General features: G+C 36.0%; 1 protein-coding gene across 44 annotated transcripts in view; it reads right to left on the bottom strand.

Annotated features, from left to right (window-relative positions):
• Positions 1 to 22,171, bottom strand: part of BBS9 (Bardet-Biedl syndrome 9) — a 749,186-nt gene that overhangs the window by 498,997 nt on the left and 228,018 nt on the right. For 24 of the 44 annotated variants that reach the window (XR_013523801.1, XM_078342175.1, XM_054236977.2 and 21 more), the window contains 5 exons: positions 20,267 to 20,369; positions 18,139 to 18,243; positions 16,146 to 16,160; positions 11,057 to 11,197; positions 1,242 to 1,337 (listed from right to left, as the gene is read on the bottom strand). Coding sequence is in view for 43 of the 44 variants with exons in the window: in XM_078342175.1 (XP_078198301.1) it covers positions 1,242 to 1,337; positions 11,057 to 11,197; positions 16,146 to 16,160; positions 18,139 to 18,243; positions 20,267 to 20,369 (460 nt within the window). In the remaining variant the exon portion in view is untranslated. The remainder of the gene's footprint in view (positions 1 to 1,241; positions 1,338 to 11,056; positions 11,198 to 16,145; positions 16,161 to 18,138; positions 18,244 to 20,266; positions 20,370 to 22,171) is intronic. The other 20 variants (XM_078342178.1, XM_078342166.1, XM_078342168.1 and 17 more) reach the window with 1 other exon arrangement.

Genomic DNA, 22,171 nt, shown 5'->3' with positions numbered 1-22,171 from the left:
TATTTTCGCCATAAAAACATTGTTAGAGTTTCTAAACGGAATGTCTGTTCCTCCTGTTAATACCTTTCTTTTTCTGAAACAGATGGTCTTAGTATGATAAAAGTAATAACCGACTACAACTGCAAGTGCATGGGTAGAAAGTGCAAGCTCACAGGAAAACTACGGCTTAAAACTGTGACACCCTGAGCCAGATGATGTGTGTGTGTGTGTGTGTGTGTGTGTGTACGTCTTCCCCTCAATACAAATTTGTTCAGCACTTCCTTTCTCAATATCTTCCTTTATTTCCATGCAGATGTGCATAACTCAGTAAGTTCAGTAGCTTCAGTATACCGTAACGTCAAGAACCAGTTCTACATTGACTAGTTTCAACAATTATTCTCACATACATAAAACAACCAAATCAATAAAGCAGATTTAAATTCAAACCTGACTATATAGTTACTACCTTTCTGCCTATTGAAATTACAAAAGTTATCTACTTTCACTGTCATCTTTGCCAATGTCTAAAAGGAATAAATAAGAATATATGCAAAAAAAATTCCAGATTTTAGGAGTTTCCAAACCTAGTTCACTATATACCTATCTCAAAAATATTTTCCTTTTTTTTTTTTTTTTGAGACGGAGTTTCGCTCTTGTTACCCAGGCTGGAGTTTCGCTCTTGTTACCCAGGCGCGATCTCGGCTCACTGCAACCTCCGCCTCCCGGGTTCAGGCAATTCTCCTGCCTCAACCTCCTGAGTAGCTGGGATTATAGGCACGTGCCACCATGCCCAGCTAATTTTTTGTATTTTTAGTAGAGACGGGGTTTCACCATGTTGACCAGGATGGTCTCGATCTCTTGACCTCGTGATCCACCCGCCTCGGCCTCCCAAAGTGCTGGGATTACAGGCTTGAGCCACCACGCCAGGCCTAAAAATATTTTTCATTTCTTTAAATTCCTCTCGCAGACTCTCCTTAGTTCCCAGACCAAAATTACATACACTCAGATAAAGTGAATATATCAGTTGCCTGTCTGATTTTTGGTGAAATTTAGATCACGGTAAGGTAATCATGGCAACATCAGTGTTCTCTAATAAAACACAATCCTAACTTCACAGCTTTTACATCCTATATACTTAACATGGCTTTTATTTACTGAAATCTACCTGAATATAGTGCTTTGCAGGAATCACTGATGTGAGGATGCTCTGTGACGTGGGAGAAAAAAAGTTTACAAAGCAGTGAGAACATGGTTTTACTTACGAGAAGTTTTGGAAGCAAGAAGAGTAACTTGGGAACCTCCTAAGAAGTGGAAACCCATTACATTCACCTGATCGTCATCTGACTGACTGGCAAAGCCTGTAGAGAAAGAGAGAAATCACTTTACCTAAGCAGAAGGCAGAATTAACACATTTGAAATGGAAATCTTAGTTGATGAGGGGTGTTGTTTATGTCACTAGTCATGTATAAACTCCATGTGTGAAATATAATACATTAACTTTGATTTCCATAGTAGCTTCCAATTAACGAAACTTCTGCCTTACAATAAAACTCAGGAACCATTTAATTTCATTTCTTATAATGGTTGATTCCAAATATGAGGCAGAATATGCACAAGATGAACCTAGAATATCTTTTCACACCAGATAGCAAGGAAGCTATCAGCGAACCAGTAGGGTTTTATAAAAAGGACTTCAAAGACAGCTTAAAGAGACTACTACCGGCCAGAGATAAAAATATTTGGGTATAAAAGAAAATAATAATGGCAATGGAGTAAAACACATCAAATATGTTTAAAGGCAGGAGTTCATACAGAGACTTAAAAACAAAGTAACAACAAATAGTCACTATTGAAGAATATTAGAGATTTGACATTATTCATTTTAAACTCTATTTATTTAAAATATTTTTTAAAATAGTAATAAAGGGAAAGAACCCAGCATTTATCCTGAAGACCGTACTCATACTGTACCATGTAACCACTATTAGTTAAAGGAAAGGTTGTCTGTATAGAAATATTCCAGCTAAAAAATGAAGAAAGTATGAAAGCAATCCAATATCTATTTTTCAGCCTATAGTGAACTAATGGATCTCAGCATTGAATACCAACAGCTGTTACCATCACACACAAAAAAAGACAAATATTATGTACCCTCTGCTGAACGTCTATACTACCACGCATGAAGAACTCTGGTCAAAATAATTGACCTTGACTCTGCTAGCTCCAGACCCAATTTACCAATTTACAAACAACTTGACAGACAAAAGAAATATTAAACATCATCGTAGTGGTAAAAGACGTCACCAAGATGGTAAAGTAGGGGACACCAGTCTTTATCCCTGGCAAAAAATAGAGTGAGAGAAAGACAGCTATTTAAAAACCAGAATAGCCCTGTGAGAGCTCAAGGGCCCATTAAGCTCCAGCAATGCAGAGCAAATGTTGCTGGTTGTATCAGCATACCTAAGATGCCTACAAATGGCTGGTGACAAAGAATAGAGGCAACGGGGGGTTGGTGACAGCCATGGAGTGGGAACTTGCATGGTTCCCAGCTCCAGAGAAAACACCAGCATCTTTTGCCACTGAGGTAACCAACAGCCATTTTTACCAGGGAACCCGAGAGAGGAAGGCAGGGCCCTACATTCCCTTGCTCAAGAAGTAGTTGCTGTTGTACCACCCCAGGACCAAAACTACCACCTCTCCAGACCTTGCACATTCCCCTAACCCCCAGGCCAGTCACTTCAGGAATGTGCATACTTCAGACACTGGCTCTGTGGCTGCACTAGGCCCAACCACGTCTCACATACCAGAGCTCCCACCATAGTGAGCCAGCTCACACCCGAGGTCCTAGAGCTAAGGTCTCTCTGCGTGTTCCTGTGGTTCAGTCATTACATCATCTGCCATAGACGACAAGGCCCCATCCTGTACCCTAGAGTCAGAGTAACAAAATCCATGCTCCCATCTTGGGCGCCCCAGCTGTTTCATAAACACTAATGCCTCACATATCATCACCAACAGAGCAATGGGGGTTCCTCTTCTCTGGGTACTGGTGCCTTTACTACCCAAAGCCCAGAGCCAAAGTCCCTTTACACATGCCCATGCTGCAGGACTTGACTCCATGGCATTTCCATAGGTGCCACTCATCATGCACTGGAAACTGGCCCACATGCCAGTCAAGAGTGCCAAGGGGGATCCCCTTGGCCATGATTTCCCTGGTGGAAGAGAAAAAGATTGGAAGTAAAGATCCAAACAGCCCTCACTATCGCTGAGAACACTCACAGAGTTGGAAACTGAGGATACCCGCAATCTTTACCAACACCAACCCTAGCTAATAGAGGTGCACACAGTCTACATTGTTATGCCCTTGCCAGGGCCAGGGCCTCTACACCTCATATTGCCAGCAGCCTTGACCCTCCCAAAGAAAGTCTTTCCATACTAAAATCAGCACACGAAGTTGGAAAGAGGAGGCTGATCCACCAAATGTGCAGGCATCAAAGTATGGCAACAAGAAACATGAAAAACAAAGAAGACACATCGCTACCAAAAGAACACAATAATTTCCCAGTGGCTGACCCCAAAGAAATGGACATCTACAGGTTAACAAAGAATTCAAAAGTATTGTTTTCAGAAAGCTTGGTAAACCAGAAAAAAGAAAAGAGAAACAGTTCAAAAAACTTAGGAGAATAACAAATTTTGGAGCTGAAAAAAATACAATGAATGAAATGAAAACAGCTGAGCACTGTGGCTCACACCAGTAATCCTAGCACTTTGGGAGGCCGAGACATGCAGATCACTTGAGCCCGGGAGTTCAAGCAGCAAAGTAAAATCTTGTCTCTACAAAAAATAAGAAAATTAGCCAAGTGTGGTGGTATGCACCTGTAGTTCCAGCTACTTGGGAGGCTGAGGTCAGAGGATTGCTTGAGCCCAGGATGTCAAGGCTACACTTAGCCATGATAATACCACTGTACTCCAGTCTGGATGACAGAGCAAGATGGACAGAAGGGAGAGAGGGAGGGAGAAGAGGGAGGGAAGGCAGGAAGGCAGGAAGGCAGGAAGGCAGGAAGGCAGGAAGGCAGGAAGGCAGGAAGGCAGGAAGGCAGGAAGGAAGGAAGGAAGGAAGGAAGGAAGGAAGGAAGGAAGGAAGGAAGGAGGGAAGGAAGGAAGGAAGGAAGGACATCAAAAGTAGAACTGATCAAGCAGAAGAAAGAATCTGTGAACTCAAAGTTAGATTATTAGAGAATACGGAGGTGGGGTGGTGGAATGAAAGGAAAGAAGAAAGCCTGCAAGATTTATGGAACAGCTTCAAGAGAAACAATAAGAGCAAACCTTCCAAATCTGGAGAAAAGTAGAAATATCCAGATATAAAAAACTCATAACAATCAAAACATAAAATGTTAATGGAGTAAAAATTAGTCACATAACTATGGAGAAAACTAAATTACAGATCAATTTCTCTCATGAACTTAGAAATAAAAATTCTAAAATACAGTTTGGCAAATTAAATCTAAAGATATAGTGAAAAGATAATGCTTCATGACCATCTATAATTTACCTCAAGAATGTATGGCTGGTCTGACATTAAAAATTAATTAATGTAATCTACCATATTTAACCAAATAAAGAAGAAAATGATAAGAATGTCCCAGTTGATGTAGAAGCAGTCTTGAAAAAAAAATGCAATATCCACTCGTTTTTAAAATCTCAGCAACCTAGGAATAGAAGGCAACTTCCTCACCCTGTTAAAAAACATCTAAAAACTGCTTATAGCTAAAACATACTTAACAGTGAAAGACAATGTCTGTTCTTACCATTTATATTCAACATTGTCCCAGAAGTTCTAGCCAAGGCAAAAAGCAAGCAAAAACAAACAATCCAGATTGGAAAGGAAGAAGTAAAACTGTTTTCATCTGCACATAACATGATCATCTATATAGAAAACCCTGACTGGTTAAATCTACAAAAAAGTTAATAAAGCCCCAAAGTGATTTAACAATATTGCATGATAAAAGATTGATATAAGAAAACGAACCATAGCTAAGCATGGCGGCTCACACCTGTATTCCCAGCACTTTGGGAGGTCAAGGAGAGTGGATCACCTGAGGTCAGGAGTTCGAGACTAGCCTAACCAATATGGTGAAATTGTCTCTACTAAAAATACAAAAATTAGCCAGGCATGGTAGCATGTGCTTGTAGTCCCAGCTACACGGGAGGCTGAAACAGGAGAATTGCTTGAACCCAGGAGGCAGAGGTTGCAGAGAGCCAGGAACACATGACTGCACTCCAGCTTGGACGACAGACTGAGACCTCATCTCAAAAGAAAGGAAAACTAATTGTATTTCTGTGTATTAGCAAAGAACAATTTGAAATGGAAATAAAATACAATAGCATAAAAATAAATGAAATAGGGATATCCTGACAAAAGATGTGTAAAACCTGTACATGAAAAACTACAAACCCTCACAGAGAGAAACAAAATAGGCCGTAAATAAATGAATGACAGTATGCACTTTCATCTTATGAAACTAGACTAAAGAGAGAAATTTATACCATGTTCAATATTGCTAAGATACCAATTCTCTCCAAATTGATTTATGGAATTGATATAAGCCCAATCCCAATCAAAATCCTAACAGCCAGTTTAATTTACAAGGTGATTCTAAGATTCATATGAAAATGCAAAGGACCTAAATCTCCAAAACAACTTTGAGAAGAATAAAGTTGGAGAAATTACACTACTTGACTTCAAGACTTGTTATAAATTTACAGTGATCGAAACACAATGTTATTGGTGTATAGCAAGAGACAAAGAGATCAATGGAACAAAATTAAGAAAACAGAAATACACCCACATAAATGTGGTCAGATGATTTTCAACAAAGTTGAAAGGGAAATTCAGCGGAAAAGGACAGTCTTTGAAATAGTGCTGTAACAATTAGACACCCAGATGCACAACATGAATGTCACCTATACCTCACACCACACGTACATATCAGTACAAAATGAAGAAGACACTTAAATGTAAAGTTTAAAACTAAAAAACTTCTACCAAAAAAAGAGAGAGAAACTTTGTGACCTTGGATTAGGAAAGATTTCTTAGACATATCAGTAAAATTATGATTCATTAAGAAATTGATAAATGCATTTATCAAGATTAAGAACTGCTTTTCCAAAGATTCTGTTAAGAAAATGAAAATACATGCCTCAGACTGGGAGAAATTATTTGCAAATCACATATCAAATAAAGGAGTGAAAGAAGACAAATGAAAAAAAACACATACTATAATAGTTCCATTTTATAAAATTCTAGAGAATGCAAGTTAATGTCTATAACAGAAACCAGATCAGCAGTTGCTTGGGATGCAGGCTAAGGGATTACTAGTAGGCAAGAGGAAAGTTTGGCAGTGATGGATATATTCAGCATCTCAACTGTTGAGATGGTTGCACAGATAAAAACAGAAATCAAAACTTTTCAAAATTATATACTTCAATGTGTAATTTACTGTACAAAAGTTACACTTCAAATAGGCTTTTTAAAAGGCACAAAAATGTGCATTGAAGGTGTGTCTGCAAATAAAAGAAGCATTAAAATGTACCAGAAAAAATAAGTAAATATTTTATAATCTTAGAATAGAGATCATTCCTAGCATAACATGAAAACCTGAAACTATGAGGAAAGTAATTAAGAAATTTTACTACCTAGATGTGGGATATTCCTCTCCCAAATCAACTCACCATGAAATTAGAGAAAGGCGCTAAAGATAATTTAGGCCCCATTTTTTGGATGATTAATTTGATAAACATAATTATATTTATCATGCTATTTCCCTCAATTCTTTTAAAATTTTCTTCCTTCCATATGCAAAACTGCCATCCAAATTGAGGCAAATACTTCTACAACATCCACATCTGAAATCATGTTCTTTAGTAAATTCTTACAAACGTTTGTATTTCCCTTTTGGTTACAGCTTATGTATCAAATCAAGTAAAATATCACATTCCTCAAAGCCAATACTTAACAATTAAACTCACAAAGTTTTTAATTTTGCTACCTCCAGGTTCCTGTGATCACTACAAACCTGGAGCCATTTAAAAGCAAAACTACTCATTTTGAGATGCTTCAGATTATCTGTGCAATGTCAATTCTAGCCTCAAACCCACAGAACCAAATACTCAGCTTGTGGCTGTGATCCAGAGTAAACCACCGAACACACACACACACACACACACACACACACAAAACCTAAACATATAAACCTTAAAAGAAAGAATGAAAAGAAGAAATGCAAGTCGTTAAGAAAATTGTACCTATGCTAACAAGTAATTTAGAAAAGCAGGTTAAAAATGAAATGTAATTTTTTAGCTAATAATGTCAAAAATTTTTAAAGACTTAATGAATCCAGCTGCTCTCATGGGCATGAACCTTGATGCTGGGAGTATAACCTGATATAGTTTTTCTGGAAGGCAGCTGGTATTTGAATAAAGATTTCAAATATTCATATCCATTAACTCAAGCATTTGTCTCCAAAGAATTTCTCCTAAGAGAAACAGAGAAGTACAAAAATAAAACTGTCTGTACATGACACCTTCAAATAATGGAATATTATGTATGTAACCAGAAAAATATGAATATATGACAAGCCAATGTAGGAATATACTTGAGCAACATAAAAGACTATTATCAAATGACACTTTATCTGTTAATTACATTTAAGCAAAGTTTTTATCTAAAACTACTGATATGACATACATTGATGGTCAGGTAATTTAACCTATGTTCCTAGCCCCCTTTTCTCCAGCCCGTTTAGTTCTCAGCCTCTTTTACTGCTAGAGGAAGCCACACGACAGCATTATGGCTACTGAGTTTCCCAGGGAATCTTTGGAAAACACGCTTTTCTGATAAAAGTGAACACCATTACTATACAGCCATTTCTTCCCCTCCTTCTACCTTGCAACCAGATACGATGCCTGAAGCTGAAGCACATACCGTATTGCCATGGAACTAGTCAACGCACTAAAGACGGCAGATTACAAAGAAAGAAAAAATGCTGGGTCTTTGGTAACAGCCATGAACACTGCCACAGCTTCCGCTGCCCACTTACGGGTTCCTCTTTATGCGCGATAAAGAAATACCTTGGCCAGGTGCGGTAATCCCAACACTTTAGGAGGCCAAGATGGGAAGACCACTTGAGCCTAGGAGTTCAAAACCAGCTTGGGCAACATAGTTTGACCCTGTCTCTACAAAATAATGTTTTTTAATTAGCTAGGCATGATGGTACATGCCTGCAGTCTCAGCTACTGTGGAGGGTAAGTGAAAGGATTACCTGAGCCCAGGAGGTAGAGGCTGCGGTAAGCCATGATTGTGCCACTGCACTCCAACCTAAATGACAGAATGAGACTGTCTCAAAAAAAAAAAAGTTTTCATTGCTTAATTCACTTTTCTGGGGTGCCAGAAGCACCCCAGATAGCTATTTATATATGTAAATAAATGTTTTCTATATAACTATTAAGCATATTAAAAGGTTTTTATAATTATAATATTCTCTGTTGGCAAGGATTTGGGTATTAGACACCTTTATTCAAACATCCTTGTTAGGGTTAACTGGTATTCCTTAAGGAAGTCAATTTCACACTATATTTCAGAAGCTTTAAAAACATTCTGATTCCTTCTTTGACCCAGCAATTTCACTTTTAAATATTCATCAAATAAACTGTAATAAATTTAAAGAAGTATTGTTACAACAATGTTCATCACAGGTGAATTTATAGTATTAGTAAACTAAAAACAACATGTATATCTAAAAGCATAATGCCAGTCAAATGATTTTATGGTATGGATTTATGATAGAATACTATGCAATCATTAACATCATGTAACAAAAATATCTAATGACGTTAAAAGATGTCTCAAAAAAAAAAACAGTATGGCAGGTAAAATTTTTCTTTTTGGGGATAAATGCTTAGAAAAAGTACTTCTTTAAAGATTAGAAAACTGTACTGAAACATAAAAAGTTATTGCTAGATGGTAGAATTACTAGTAACATTCGCTTTTTTCCTTTTGGTTATCCACATTTTCTAAATCTCACATTTCTTTTGTAATAAGAAAAGTTAAAGCTATTTTAACTCTACCTATATTTGTTCCCAGCAAGAGAACTGGAATAAACAAATGGAAAGACATGTTGAGTAAAAGTTGTTTTATTTCTTCTCTATATATTTTTTCTCAAGAAAGCTCATTAATTTTGCTTTTTTCAGTTAAAAAAATAGAAGATTTGCAATGGCAATTTTATCTCAGTCTTACTTTTATAAGAGTGAAGTGATACGTATTTTAAATAAGCACATGATTCCATTCAGTATGCTTAACATGAATATGAATCCAGGAATTATTTTTAAAAACCACTCTATATCATATATATTGGACCCCAGAAGAAATTTTTTTTTAAATGGTTACTGTGTCCCATTCCTAAAGTGGGTAAGAAGCAAATACATGCTGATAAGCATTATGACATCAAAACAATTGAGCCCAAAACCAGGAGGAAAATGGATAAGTCATCTAAGCTTTCTTTAGACACATGATCCAAATCCTATCTCATGGAGATTACCTTTCTGCTCAAAGGCACTCATTTTTATTCAATCTCTAACTGGGTTCCATTTATCTACAGTAAAGATAAACTGTTCCTCAGAAGTCAGGTGCTTAAACATTTTTCAAAGCCACCAATAAATTCGCTGTTATTCGTACAATTTCCAACTATGTTCCTAAGGTAGTACAGGAGACCCAAGAAACTAATAAGTTTGTGCAAGATGTTACAAAAGGTAGTGAGTCTGCACTTTTCATAATCCAAGTTTGTTACAAGAAATTGACTAAAAAATAAGGAGGTAAAAGAAGAGAAGAGATGGGAGAAAGAACGAACCCAAAAAGTAAAAAATATTTTGCTAACAATATATATACACACACACATATATAACACACACGTATATGAACGTATATATATACACACACATATATATATGAACATATATATATACACACACACACACATATATATGGACATATATATACACATACACACACAAATATATCCAAATTCAATTCACACTTAAGAATAGAATAATTATAATAAAATATTAAATTTTGGATATTTTTCAGAGCTACAAATAAATAAAATTTTTGAAATACTGCAAATTGATAAAAAAATAAATTTTAACCACTGTAATAACACAAAAGTTGACTTACCATAAATTTCTGAATCTTGGGGGAAGTATTGTTTGTATCCTAAATCTTATCCACTAATGCAGAGGTGAGGATGCATCATAGCCACCAGTGCTGATTTTTAATGAAGGATTTAAAATGGTTGATTAAATTCCCAGATTTTATTCTTCAACTCTACCCCATCAAGAAAGTTAATGACATGACACACTAAAAATCTGTGTTACTAAGGATGTTCTATCCAATCAAAGCCTCTTTAGTTGCTAAGCTGCTCAGAAAGAAAAACTGACACTTGAAGAAAGTCACACCAATTACCCCAAATGTTCACTGTGATATTGAAGCATTAGATACAAAACCATTCTAAACAACCAGAGGCACAGGGTGAACATTCACCCACACTCTAGCTGATGCCGGCGGCAGAATAAAAGAGCATCTACTTATGAGATTACTTTTCAGAGACATAAGTATACCTTTAAAAAGGTAAATATACAAAAGCCTACAATGAAGATAAATAGTATTTATATACTTAGAAGACAGATATATCCAAAAACCTGCAATAAAGATGAATAATAAATATTTACATTCCAAGTCAAAAAAAGTCAGTCTAAAGAGAAACATTTTATGTTTTCATTTCTGAATACTGCAGCAAAATAATGATTATAATAATTTTAATCAAACTTAAAAGGAACGCCTTATTACCTCGTTAATACAAGCTATTCACCTTTGAACAGGCAAAGGAGGGAAAAATCCTTGAGGCATTTTTATACTCTGACTCAACAATGATCTGATAATTACCCCATCATTATCTGCTGATGAAGGACTCCATTCTAAATTCTCAGCATTTTTTATACTGCAGGCATGTTATTTCAAAAGTCTTACCTGGGAAGAGACCAAGAAGACTGACCGGAGATTTGTTGGTATCAATAGTCACTTTGTGGCTTGCAGTTTTTGAAGGCTGACATGGGAGGCAAATTAACTTTAGGGGAAGTCTAAATTTACATTGGATAACTCGAGGAATGCCTGAAATACAAGAGAGATACGTAGATTTATAGACTTACAAATAATTTGGCAAAAAGAAATTGTACTACTAATAGTTTGAGCAGCAACATATCCTGGTTTGTTTGTTGCCCGCCTCCTTTGTTTAACAAAGCTAAAGTCACTGTGAATTGTTATCAGGATTCATTTGTCACTACTATTTTTCCAAAGGTACAAGGCGCAAATAAAATTTTAAAAGACGCGTAGACATGAGACCTTTAGTAGTATCACATTTTTTAAATCATCACATTTGGACACTATATAACATATTACAGTTACTTACATTCAATTACTGAACTTAGCCTTTAAGACCTGCAGAGCTCTAGCCCTAATCCAAGACTAACAGCAAACACGAGCAAAGAATATGAAGTTTCTATCATATCAGTAAGACTATATTACCATATCTAAAAATTTCTCTACTCAAAAACATTTTCAATCTTTAGCTTTTTTTACTTGATGAAGATTTAAATTTTGAGCATGAAAGCAGGATTTGCCCTTCTCAAGTTCTATTGAAATCCATGTCCATTTTACACAGTAATATGTAGAATATGGCCTTTATATGAATTATATTTTTCTCAAGCCATTTAACTTTACATATCACCTTGAGTGACATTTTGGAAGGCTTACATTGTCATTCCTTTGTCAAACTATTTTAATACTCATACATGCATACTGAAATAGGTAACAATATATTACAATGAACACTTTCATTTTAGAATTTTTATAAAATATTTCAAATTCATTTTCAATATTTTTACAGAAAATGAAATTAAAACCAAAGAAAATTAGGCTCTCTACTTATATATCTAGAAAAGCAATTCTAAAACGCTAGTGTTCGCTCCTTTTTTTCCTAGAACACCGTTTTGGACTGGCTAAGATGAAAGGTAACCTATAAAAAGCCTACGTCATGCCATATTGCTGTCGAAAAATTGAAAACCCAAAATGTTCTAACTATACTTGATGAATCCACACATTAATTCCTTTATTTCTTTATAGAGGAGTCAGTGAGCAGCTTAAAAATAGCAAAAGCAGAAGCAGTTATTTTGGAGACATGATCCCGAAGCAGGACCCCTGGAATGAGCAATATATTTTGCTAAAGTCAATTGGAATTGTACGGCTTACTCCACATCCAAGCAGGGAGTACACTTTTCAGTCCTACTTATTCACTAGGATAGTGAGAAATCACCAACAATGGCAAGCATATTGATATATGAGGTCAATTAAATACTTTTTCAGAGCATGTGGAACATATTTGTCATTCTCTTCAATATAATCTATTATCCATCAAGTTTTACATAGCTCATTTTTTGCTCATAACCAACAGATGTTAAATTCACTTCTCCTGGAATCCTAGATGCAAACTAGGAGTCTCCTAAGAAAAGTCCCAGGGTATTATTTCATGACATTCTGTGAGGTTTTTAGAGGCATGTGTATTTGTACTTTACAATGATGAGATGTTTTGACTCAAAATATTACGGTAACATGATGTAAGATACGGCACGAAGCACAACTATCAATATCACCACAAGAAAATTACAAAACACTAATTTCTCCAACTTTGAGGAAATTTCCATATATTCTATATATCCTCAAATTATGGAGATACAGCCACTGAGTATGTTTCTTCTACAATAAGTAAATTGTAGAAAAAATTGTAGATTGCATCAATTAATAGATATGGTCTGGAAAGAAAAAGGAAACTGAAACTTATTTCCATCTTCTTCATTTTTAATGACTAGTACAACAAAAACCAATGCTTCCTCTTCTGACAAATTCTGTATGTGCAAAAAAAAGAAACTATCTTCTATATAATTTTAACCAAATTCTGAGCTAATTTTTCAAACCAAAATTTGGCTGTGAATGTTCCTCTAAAACTATACTGCTAACACTGTGGCCACTGCTCCACTTGGACCAGGTACCGACTAAATTCACAGTTAAAAAAATAAAATAAAACATAATCAACAACATTGCCTTTAAGTGACTGGACCTATATATTTGAAGACTATTACCCTAAATCTGCAAAAACTCAGTGCTACAGAAACTGGTAGTGTATATGAGTTTTCAGAAATAGAAACAAATGGATTGAAAGCACTAATAAACCCAAGAAGGAAAATACATTATAACTCAATTTACAGTTTAGCTAGATCAGTGAATGACAATATCACACGAGGGCAATGTTTTGCAGTTGCTGAGGTTTGTAGAGCCCCTCCAGAATATCTTTTCTCTGCAGGAATTACAAACCTGTTTCATAAGACATTTGGAAAATATTACTTTGAAAAATGATGACACTCATACTTAATAAAATGATTATGGCTATTTTTTAAATGATAGCAGCTCAAAAAGTTTTAGCATTAGGGAAAAAAAAAGAGTTATGAAATCCTTAAGAAAGCAGTCTATGGAAACCATTCCTTAAAAGAAAAATTAGAATGTCACTACTTTATAACACTATCAAATTAAAATCCAAGGACTTTACAATTCAATCTCTGGTTTTTAGATGTGGGGTTTATCAGAGGCACACTTCTACCAGGATTTACGCCTTCTTAAGAAACCTGAAGTGTGAATTTGGCTACCAATTACTCTTCAGGCTGTAATTGTGTCTAAGAACCTGAAGCCAAAGACCCATAGAGACATGTGTGGGTGTGTGTTTGTAATAAAAAGGAGAAGAATTACATGTATTTAAAGACGTTTCACAGTTGCTAGTACAACAGCTTTCAACTTAGTTGAAAGAGACTAATTAGTCCTAACTTCGTCTACCATCAGTGATATTTTCTCTACATAGTTGGCAAGGTCGTCTCTACATCGGTCTTACTGAATTCTCTGAGTGCTATGTTAAGAAAAAGGAAACTTTTGTCATTTATTTTACTCCAGTATTAGCCTATTCATTCATCAGACTGACGTTGTTCTGCATTTTCTTTTACCAGATATAATCACCTCTCCTTCAAACACTTCCCTCCCTAACCTACTAGAGGAAATGGACAGTCGTAACTACTATGGGGCAATTAATCACGAAATTATTTAACACCCAGAGAGAATATTCTCTCAAAACTAGTTCTAACAGAACATCTTTTTTCTAGGAAGAGACTTCTAATTACATCTGGCACACCCAAAAGCCCAGTATCACTGTCACACTGGAAGCCAAAATGTGCTTTAAAAAAATGAAAGAAGAAAGAACATAGAAAAATACATATATATGAGTAAAATAACCATACCTATATATTACACATCTATATAATGCCTTTGGAACTCTTTCCAGGGGCCTGCTAGAGTAATTTCATATTGAAAACAAGGACCCCAAAGCAGTAGCAATGTCTGGTAGCCAGAACTTCCTTGATCCCTTCCTGTTATGTCTGGCTACGTACTGTGCTTCATCTGCAGTCATGTTTTACACTGCCCACGTCATGTAACTTTAATGCAGAAATAATGGAGACTAACCCTTATGGGACAATATAAAACCTCGTTTGCCTCTCTTTTTCCACGTATAAAAGCAGAACAACTTATCTGCAATACAGCCCGAACAGATCAAGACAATAAAATGGATCAGTCTTTGAAATAGGAAGCCTTGTGTGTAAGTAAGATCTAAGTGGCAACATATTATTTTCTTGCCTACTAGGTGCCGCTGAATAGTTCAACTCCACTCCCTAAAGCTTAATTATAATTTAAAAATGTATCAAAGAGATTATTAAAACCAGCTTTCACTTTTTATTGAAACACTACAATTTCCATAAATTGTGTGTTTTTTCCTCATAGTTTGGGCTCAATTTACAGTAAGAAGGAATAAACATCTTTCAACAATAACCTTAACTGATGTTTTTAAAACTTAAAACTAATCATTTAAATAATATGATATTTCACAAAGTTCAGTCTAAAATCTTAACAATTACATGCAATCTAGCCGCTAATTAAAATGTAAATATTCATTATTTATATCGGGTTATTTTTAATGACCCAAATTCTAATTTGACAAGTATACTATGTGCTGTTAAGCTAAACATTTAGTTCTATTAAAACACTTCCCATATAAATACCACTTTCCAGACATCCAGATGACATGTGCTGTGCAACTTAGGTTGTTGGTGTCATCCGAACTGCGTGAGTAAATATTGCCACTACCTTTAAATCATTTCATTATATTTATTTAATTATTACTAATTGATACTGCTATCTAAAATGTATCTTAAAATAACTACTAAAGATAAACTACCACAGTAAGTCTATATCTAAGAGGAAAAATAATCAGAGATACTCGTAGTGCCCGCTATGTACTCTGTTAGCATGCAGTTCAAAGATGCGTGCTTGATCCCTGCCCCCAAAAAGCTCAACACCTGTGGAGAACCTCAGGGACACACTTAATTAAGCTCATATTATGAGCAGAATTATAGCAGAGTGAAGCAAAAGATTTGGGGGAAACAAGGTGAGTAACAACACTGACCCCAGCAAGTCGGAGGAGGTCAGGCCTTTGATAACGTTCCTGACCAAGACAAGGAATAGGCCCGCAGACCGCATGCATACACTGTTCTTATCAGAGAGACGCGAAGCTCTTGGGCCATGTAGAAAAACACAGTTTAGAATTCAGTAACAAACACCCTTTTTTAAAACTCTTTCTTTAAGTAAAATAACAAAGCATGCAGCTAAATAACCAATGACTTGCAGAAATAAGTGGTCAATAACACCTTTAATATTTTTCAAAAAAGCCATTCTATTCTGACTCCTAATTTCATTCATTCTAATGACTCAAACAACCAATAATGACAGCTTTTTGTGGAAATCTCTACTACGCTTTTCATAGCAGAATCAAGGCACTGTATCTTCCTAAAGAACTTTCTCTAGAACAGCCCATAAGAAGAATTCGTTCACGGTGTAATATACCAATTCAATTCATCAACCAAATTTCAGTCCTGAAATTCATTTTTTTCTAAATTGTCTTTACACTTACCATCAGGATTTCGATCTATCCATTGCAGGCAATGCAAAAATGGATAGGAGAAAAAGAATGCAACAAATTATCTGTGGTAAAGTTACAACACAAATTTGATACATATCTGCTTAAAATACAAATTAAAATTTCAAGATTCTCACAGATGACTTAAGTAACTCTGCAGACACAAGTAAAGTCAATTCACAACTGAAGAGTATGACATAAGTAAACAAAATCCAACAATATACTTGCTTATATTTCCATTCTCAGAAGTCTGTGAGAATGTGTTATTCTGGTGTAAATGAGGGAAAAAAAAAAAAACACAAAAACAAGTGATGATCTAGCCAAACAGCAAAAAAGACTCAATATGTAAATGACGTCGAGCATCAAATGAAAAAAGACTCAATATGTAAATGACGTCGAGCATCAAATGAAAAAAACTGAGCAAAAGGGAAAATACATAATATTAATATTTCCAGTTACTTTTAAATTTTATTTTATTTTAACATTCCCCTTTAAAGTCAATCCAGTTCCTCTTTTTTATAATAAATGTTTAAAAATACTACTGTTAATAATGTCTGGTTTTTGTTTTGTTTTGTTTTGTTTTGCTTCTCTTGGCATTTCGCAGACTTTCTCAATGTTAATTTCTAATTCGCTTTCAACCAATACCAATGATTTGTAATCTTTTAAATCTGTCTTTTACAGAGAAGCATAATAGTCAAAAATGGATGAAAAAATGCAGACTAAGATTTAAAAGATCTGTTCTGGGCCGGGCGCGGTGGCTCACGCCTGTAATCCCAGCACTTTGGGAGGCAGAGACGGGTGGATCACAAGGTCAAGAGATTGAGACCATCCAGGTCAACATGGTGAAACCCCGTCTCTACTAAAAATACAAAAAAAAAATTAGCTGGGCATGGTGGCGCGTGCCTGTAATCCCAGCTACTCAGGAGGCTGAGGCAGGAGAATTGTCTGAACCCAGGAGGCGGAGGTTGCGGTGAGCCGAGATCGCACCATTGCACTCCAGCCTGGGTAACAAGAGCGAAACTCCGTCTCAAAAAATAAAAATAAAAATAAAAGATCTGTTCTTAAGTATTTTAACTCATAAGATGCTAAAGAGTTTTATTTAGCCACTGAAACAGTGTCTAAAATTCTGAATACTGCCCTAATGTTGGAGCAATCTATAATATTCTTTTCTACTAATTGATACTGATAAGAGGCAGGCGGCAGACAAATGCCTAGGCAAACAGGGAAGGTCCCCGGTGAAAGGTCACCTTCAGGCTTACCGCAGCTGATCCTGGATGAAACCCAAACCCAGAAGGAAAACTTCTGCCCCTGTTTGCCCGACCTTTCCCAATTGATTCTTTCCAAATAATGTCTCAGCCAATCGAATGTTGCCTTTTCCTATACTACCTATGGCTTACTTGGGCATGCCCGCAAGCGCACTGGGCGAATGGGGTGAAGCCACTAGGAATTTGCACCTTATGCAGGGGAGGAGCCTGGCCTCATCAGCTTATGTGTGGGAGCCCTAGCATTCAGTCTGTGAGGTGGAAACCTGCCTGCTGGACCCCTCTCTTTGCTGAGAGCTTTCCTATTGCTTAAAAATTCCACCTTCCCCACTCTTCACTGTGTCGGCATACCTAATTCTTCCTGGTCGTGAAATAAGAACCGGGATTTAGCTGAATTAAGGAGCAAAACTCTGCATCAATACTAGCCTTTAGTTCAAATAAATAAAGTCTGACTAGATAACATTCTTATGTTAGGAATAAAAATGTATCCAATTTTTATCTGAAAAGAGAGAACCAAATATCACATATGGAAATCAGCTAAATAGACTTTTCATGAACTACTCATAAGACATAAAAATAATGAGAACATATAATTTTACTTAACAGTAGAAAATAACGTGTTCTCATTTAATTATATTTCACAGTATGTTTTTTTATCTTAAAGGTTTAAGCAGTTAACTCATAACTCCACCCACTTAAAGGAATGATTAGGCCTGTATGTTTACCTGTTGGTCTGGAATAAGAAACCACAGCCTTTCCTTCCAGTTCAGATGGTGTGTAACTTCTTTTCAGATAAGCAGAAAAGCTTGCTGTTCTAGTCAAATCTGGTGCTATAAGCAATGGAAAAATAATATACATTACATAATTTGGGGCAATTGTTATTAACAATAGTTAAAATTTAATAAGTCCTCACCGCATGCCAGGTACATGCCAGGTACATTTTACACGAAGTAACTCATTAAATCATCACAACAAACCTGTGAGGTTGTTACTATTATTGTCCTCATTTTTTATGCATGAGAAAATTGGAATACAGGAGATGAAGAAGCTTGCCTAAGACCGTGCGCAGTGGCTCACACCTGTAAGCCCAACACTCTGGGAGGCCTAGGCAGATGGATCATGTGAGGCCAGAGGGTTCGAGACCAGCCTCGCCAACACGATGAAACCTCATCCCTACTAGAAATACCAAAAATTAGCTGGGCATGGTGACGCCTAGAAGGTGGAGGTTGCAGTGAGCCAATATTGCTCCACTGCATTCCAGCCCAGGCGACAGAGCAAGACTCTGTCTCAAAAAAAAAAAAGAAGAAGAAGAAGAAGAATCTTGCCTAAGGTAGCACAGCTACTAGGAACTGCCTCCAGAACAAAGTACAAAGAATCTGGCATTAGACATCACTGCTGCTCTTTACAAAGATGAACAGAGAAAACGGTACACAAAGGGCAAGAGAACGTGGGAGGAAAATAGCAATTTATCATGCATAGAACATAACAGACTGAAGGAGAAAATGGATGAGGGGGATTGAATAGGGATATAACAGCCACTGAGCAGACTGCGCATGCTCATCTAGGTTAACATATTTGGCTCCCGACCTCTATTAGAGAGCCATAAGTGATTTTTAACTGGAAAAAATAAACTATTCAGAATGTATTCTAGAAAGACAAATTGGAATTATACAAAATCAGAAACGCGAGCAAAAGTTCAATGGCTGGGTATTACCTATGAGGTGACAACACTCAGTCATTCATTCATTCATTCTGCGAAGATATATTGAATTCTCACTAATGGTAGGCTCTCAGCTATGGGTTGGTTACATGGTGGCAAAACAAGAAAGGTATGTTCTTGACTTCATGAATAAGAGATAGAAGCCTTAGCAGAAAAGCTATAGTACACAGAAAAAAAAGACTTGAAAGGTAATTCAAAGATCATGTTAACAGGACTAACGACAATTTGGGAGTGAGAGATTCTATACGAAGAAATCTTACTAAGAGTTGCCACTAATGACATGTCTACTATTTTAAGCATTATGATGAATATTTTATAGATTTACTTTTTAATTACATCCTAAAAGCAACCTTGTAAGACAAATATCGTTATTGTCTTTTTGCAGATTAAAATAACTGAGGCTCCAAGTGATTACTACAGTAGTTTTTATCCAAGGTTACACATCAAGTGAGTATCAGAGCTAGGATTCAAACTCAGGCCAAACTCCAAACCCCAGATTTGTTCTTCAAACATTACTGAATCCGTAAATAGATCACTAGAGAAGCGCCAATAAACTAAGCCTTCTAAATTTTAGAAACAGGCCAGAGCCAGTGGCTCACGCCTGTAATCTGGCCTTTGGGAGGCCAAGACAGGCAGATTGCTTGAGCCCAGGAGTTCAAGATCCACATGGATAACACGGTGAAACTCCGTCTCTACTAAAAATACAAAATATTAGCCAGATGGTATATGCCTGTAGTCCTAGCTACTCAGGAGGCTGAGGTGGGAGGATCACTTGAGCCCAAGAAGTCGAGGCTGCATGAGCCATGATCACGCCACTGCACTCCAGCCTGGGCCAATGAGAGTGAGACCCTGTCTCAAAAATAAATAAATAAATAACAATGACAGGTCCAACAAGTTCAGAGAAGCACGTAGACATCTGTAATCCTAAAAGATTAATTTGACCCAACAACGATTGACTGAATGTTCATGCTGATGCTAAGAGGGAAAACATAAGCAAAACAACACAATCACTGATTTTGGTGTGATCCCAGTCTCACCATTCAGACACAAAGTCATAGCCATTAAATGGACAAACTAGTATTTCTTTTTTAATTCACACCATGGTAGACTTTCAGCCAAAACAAGAAACTTACTCATAAATTCAAAGGTGAACTGATCACAAGTCAATTCTAACGGTGGTTGCACGCAGACGGATAGTTTGACTTTTTGCAATACCACTCTATTCTGTAGTGTGACCTAAAGAAACAGAAATTGTTACCATAGAAAATTACATTTTACTCAAATTGATAGATGAGCATAACTACTTAATAATACCTAGCAAATAATTAGAAAACATTACCTGAGGAAAAAATGAGTAGCCACAAAACAAACACAATAAGTACTAGATTAAAATATTCCATCAAGTAGAAACTGTGCAAAAATGTTAAACAGACTTTACTCAAAAGAATAAAAACTGGCAATGTGTAGATAAAAAGATGCTCAAGATCCTTAGTTATGAAGGAGATACAAACTAAAAACCACAATGAAATACTACTACGTACCCAATAAAATGGCTATAATCAAAAGTACGGACAATAACACCTGTTAGCAATGATGTGGAGAAACTGGACCCCTCATACATTGCCAGTGGAAATGTAAATTGGTACAGCTACTCTAAGAAAAGTCTGGCAGTTTCTTTAAAGCTGAAACATAAGTTTACCATATAACTTCACAATTCTATACCAAGAGAAATGAAAAAATATGTCCACCCAAAAACTTACACACAAATGTTCAAAGCAACAATACGCTAATAGCCAAAAAGCAGAAACAGTCCAAATCCCCATCATGATGATGAACAAAATGTGACATATTCATACAGTGAAATAAATGAAATACACTATGAATAATGTTAATGACAAAAACCATTAGCAGTTTTCTATACTCATGGAGCCACGCTAACAAATGTCTGTGCATTCTTTCATTTATATGCCACAACATGGGTGAACCTTAAAAACAGTACGCTAAGTGAAAATATCCAGTCACAAAGAACCACGTGTTGTATGATCCACGTATATGAAATGTATAGAATAGGCAATCTACAGACAAATGAAGTAGATTAGCAGTTGCTTAGGGATGGGGGATGGGAGGATGAGGAATGACAGCTAATGGGTGTGGCGTTTCTTTTAGGGAATAAAATGTTCCAAAATTAAATTGTGGTGATGGTTGCAAACTTCTGTAAATACACTATACTAAAAACCTTTGGACTGTAACTTTAAATAACTGAATAATATAGTATATAAATTATATCTAAATAAAGCTATTTCAAAATGTTCCATCATGGTGACTGGTGTGTCATGAAAGAAAAATTCAATAAATAAACCACCATTCTATATGGTAACTTTTCTATAGAGCAGTTCAGCCCAGTTACTAGACTGTTATATGAGACAGATACATACATTAACTAACATAATTCAAAGACCATTTATATCGTTAAGAAAAGTAGCTTTAAATTTTCTCTTCAGTAAGAAGCATGTATCACCTCCTCCTTGATTAAAAGTGTATAATGTTTTTATATATCCGAGACTATACAATTGGCCCTCAAACATTATGTATATATGATTAGATTCAGTAAATATATTAATTTTAAGCGATGTGAGTATTCTGTGCAACTTAAAAATAAGTTAAACGGAAAAGTTGGGACTTGCAAAGGAAAATTTGTAAAACAACTATTGATGTAATTAAATAGGAGAAATGCAATGAACGATGAGTCCTCAATTTTTGCTTTGTAAATCCTGGGAATACACAGGGAATCATCATGCCACATACTAACTGCTCATTATTAAAATACTGTTAATATAAGTTAAAATATTTAATAATGAGCATTCCTTGAGGACGTCTGGCCATTGTAAACACAGTAACTTTTTAGTGAAACCCTGATGGCAATCACGTCAAGAAGACAGCATGCAAGTGCTACCAACAACTTCCTTTCGACCAGCTAGTCCATGAAACAAACAGGACCCAACTTAAGTACTTCAGTAGTACGATAATATAATGCTAGT

Source organism: Callithrix jacchus, chromosome 11 (genome assembly GCF_049354715.1).
Source record: "Callithrix jacchus isolate 240 chromosome 11, calJac240_pri, whole genome shotgun sequence".
NCBI classification, from domain to species: Eukaryota; Metazoa; Chordata; class Mammalia; order Primates; family Cebidae; genus Callithrix; species Callithrix jacchus.
The sequence above is the reverse complement of the archived record's forward strand: the minus strand, read 5'-3'. Positions and strand labels throughout refer to the sequence as shown.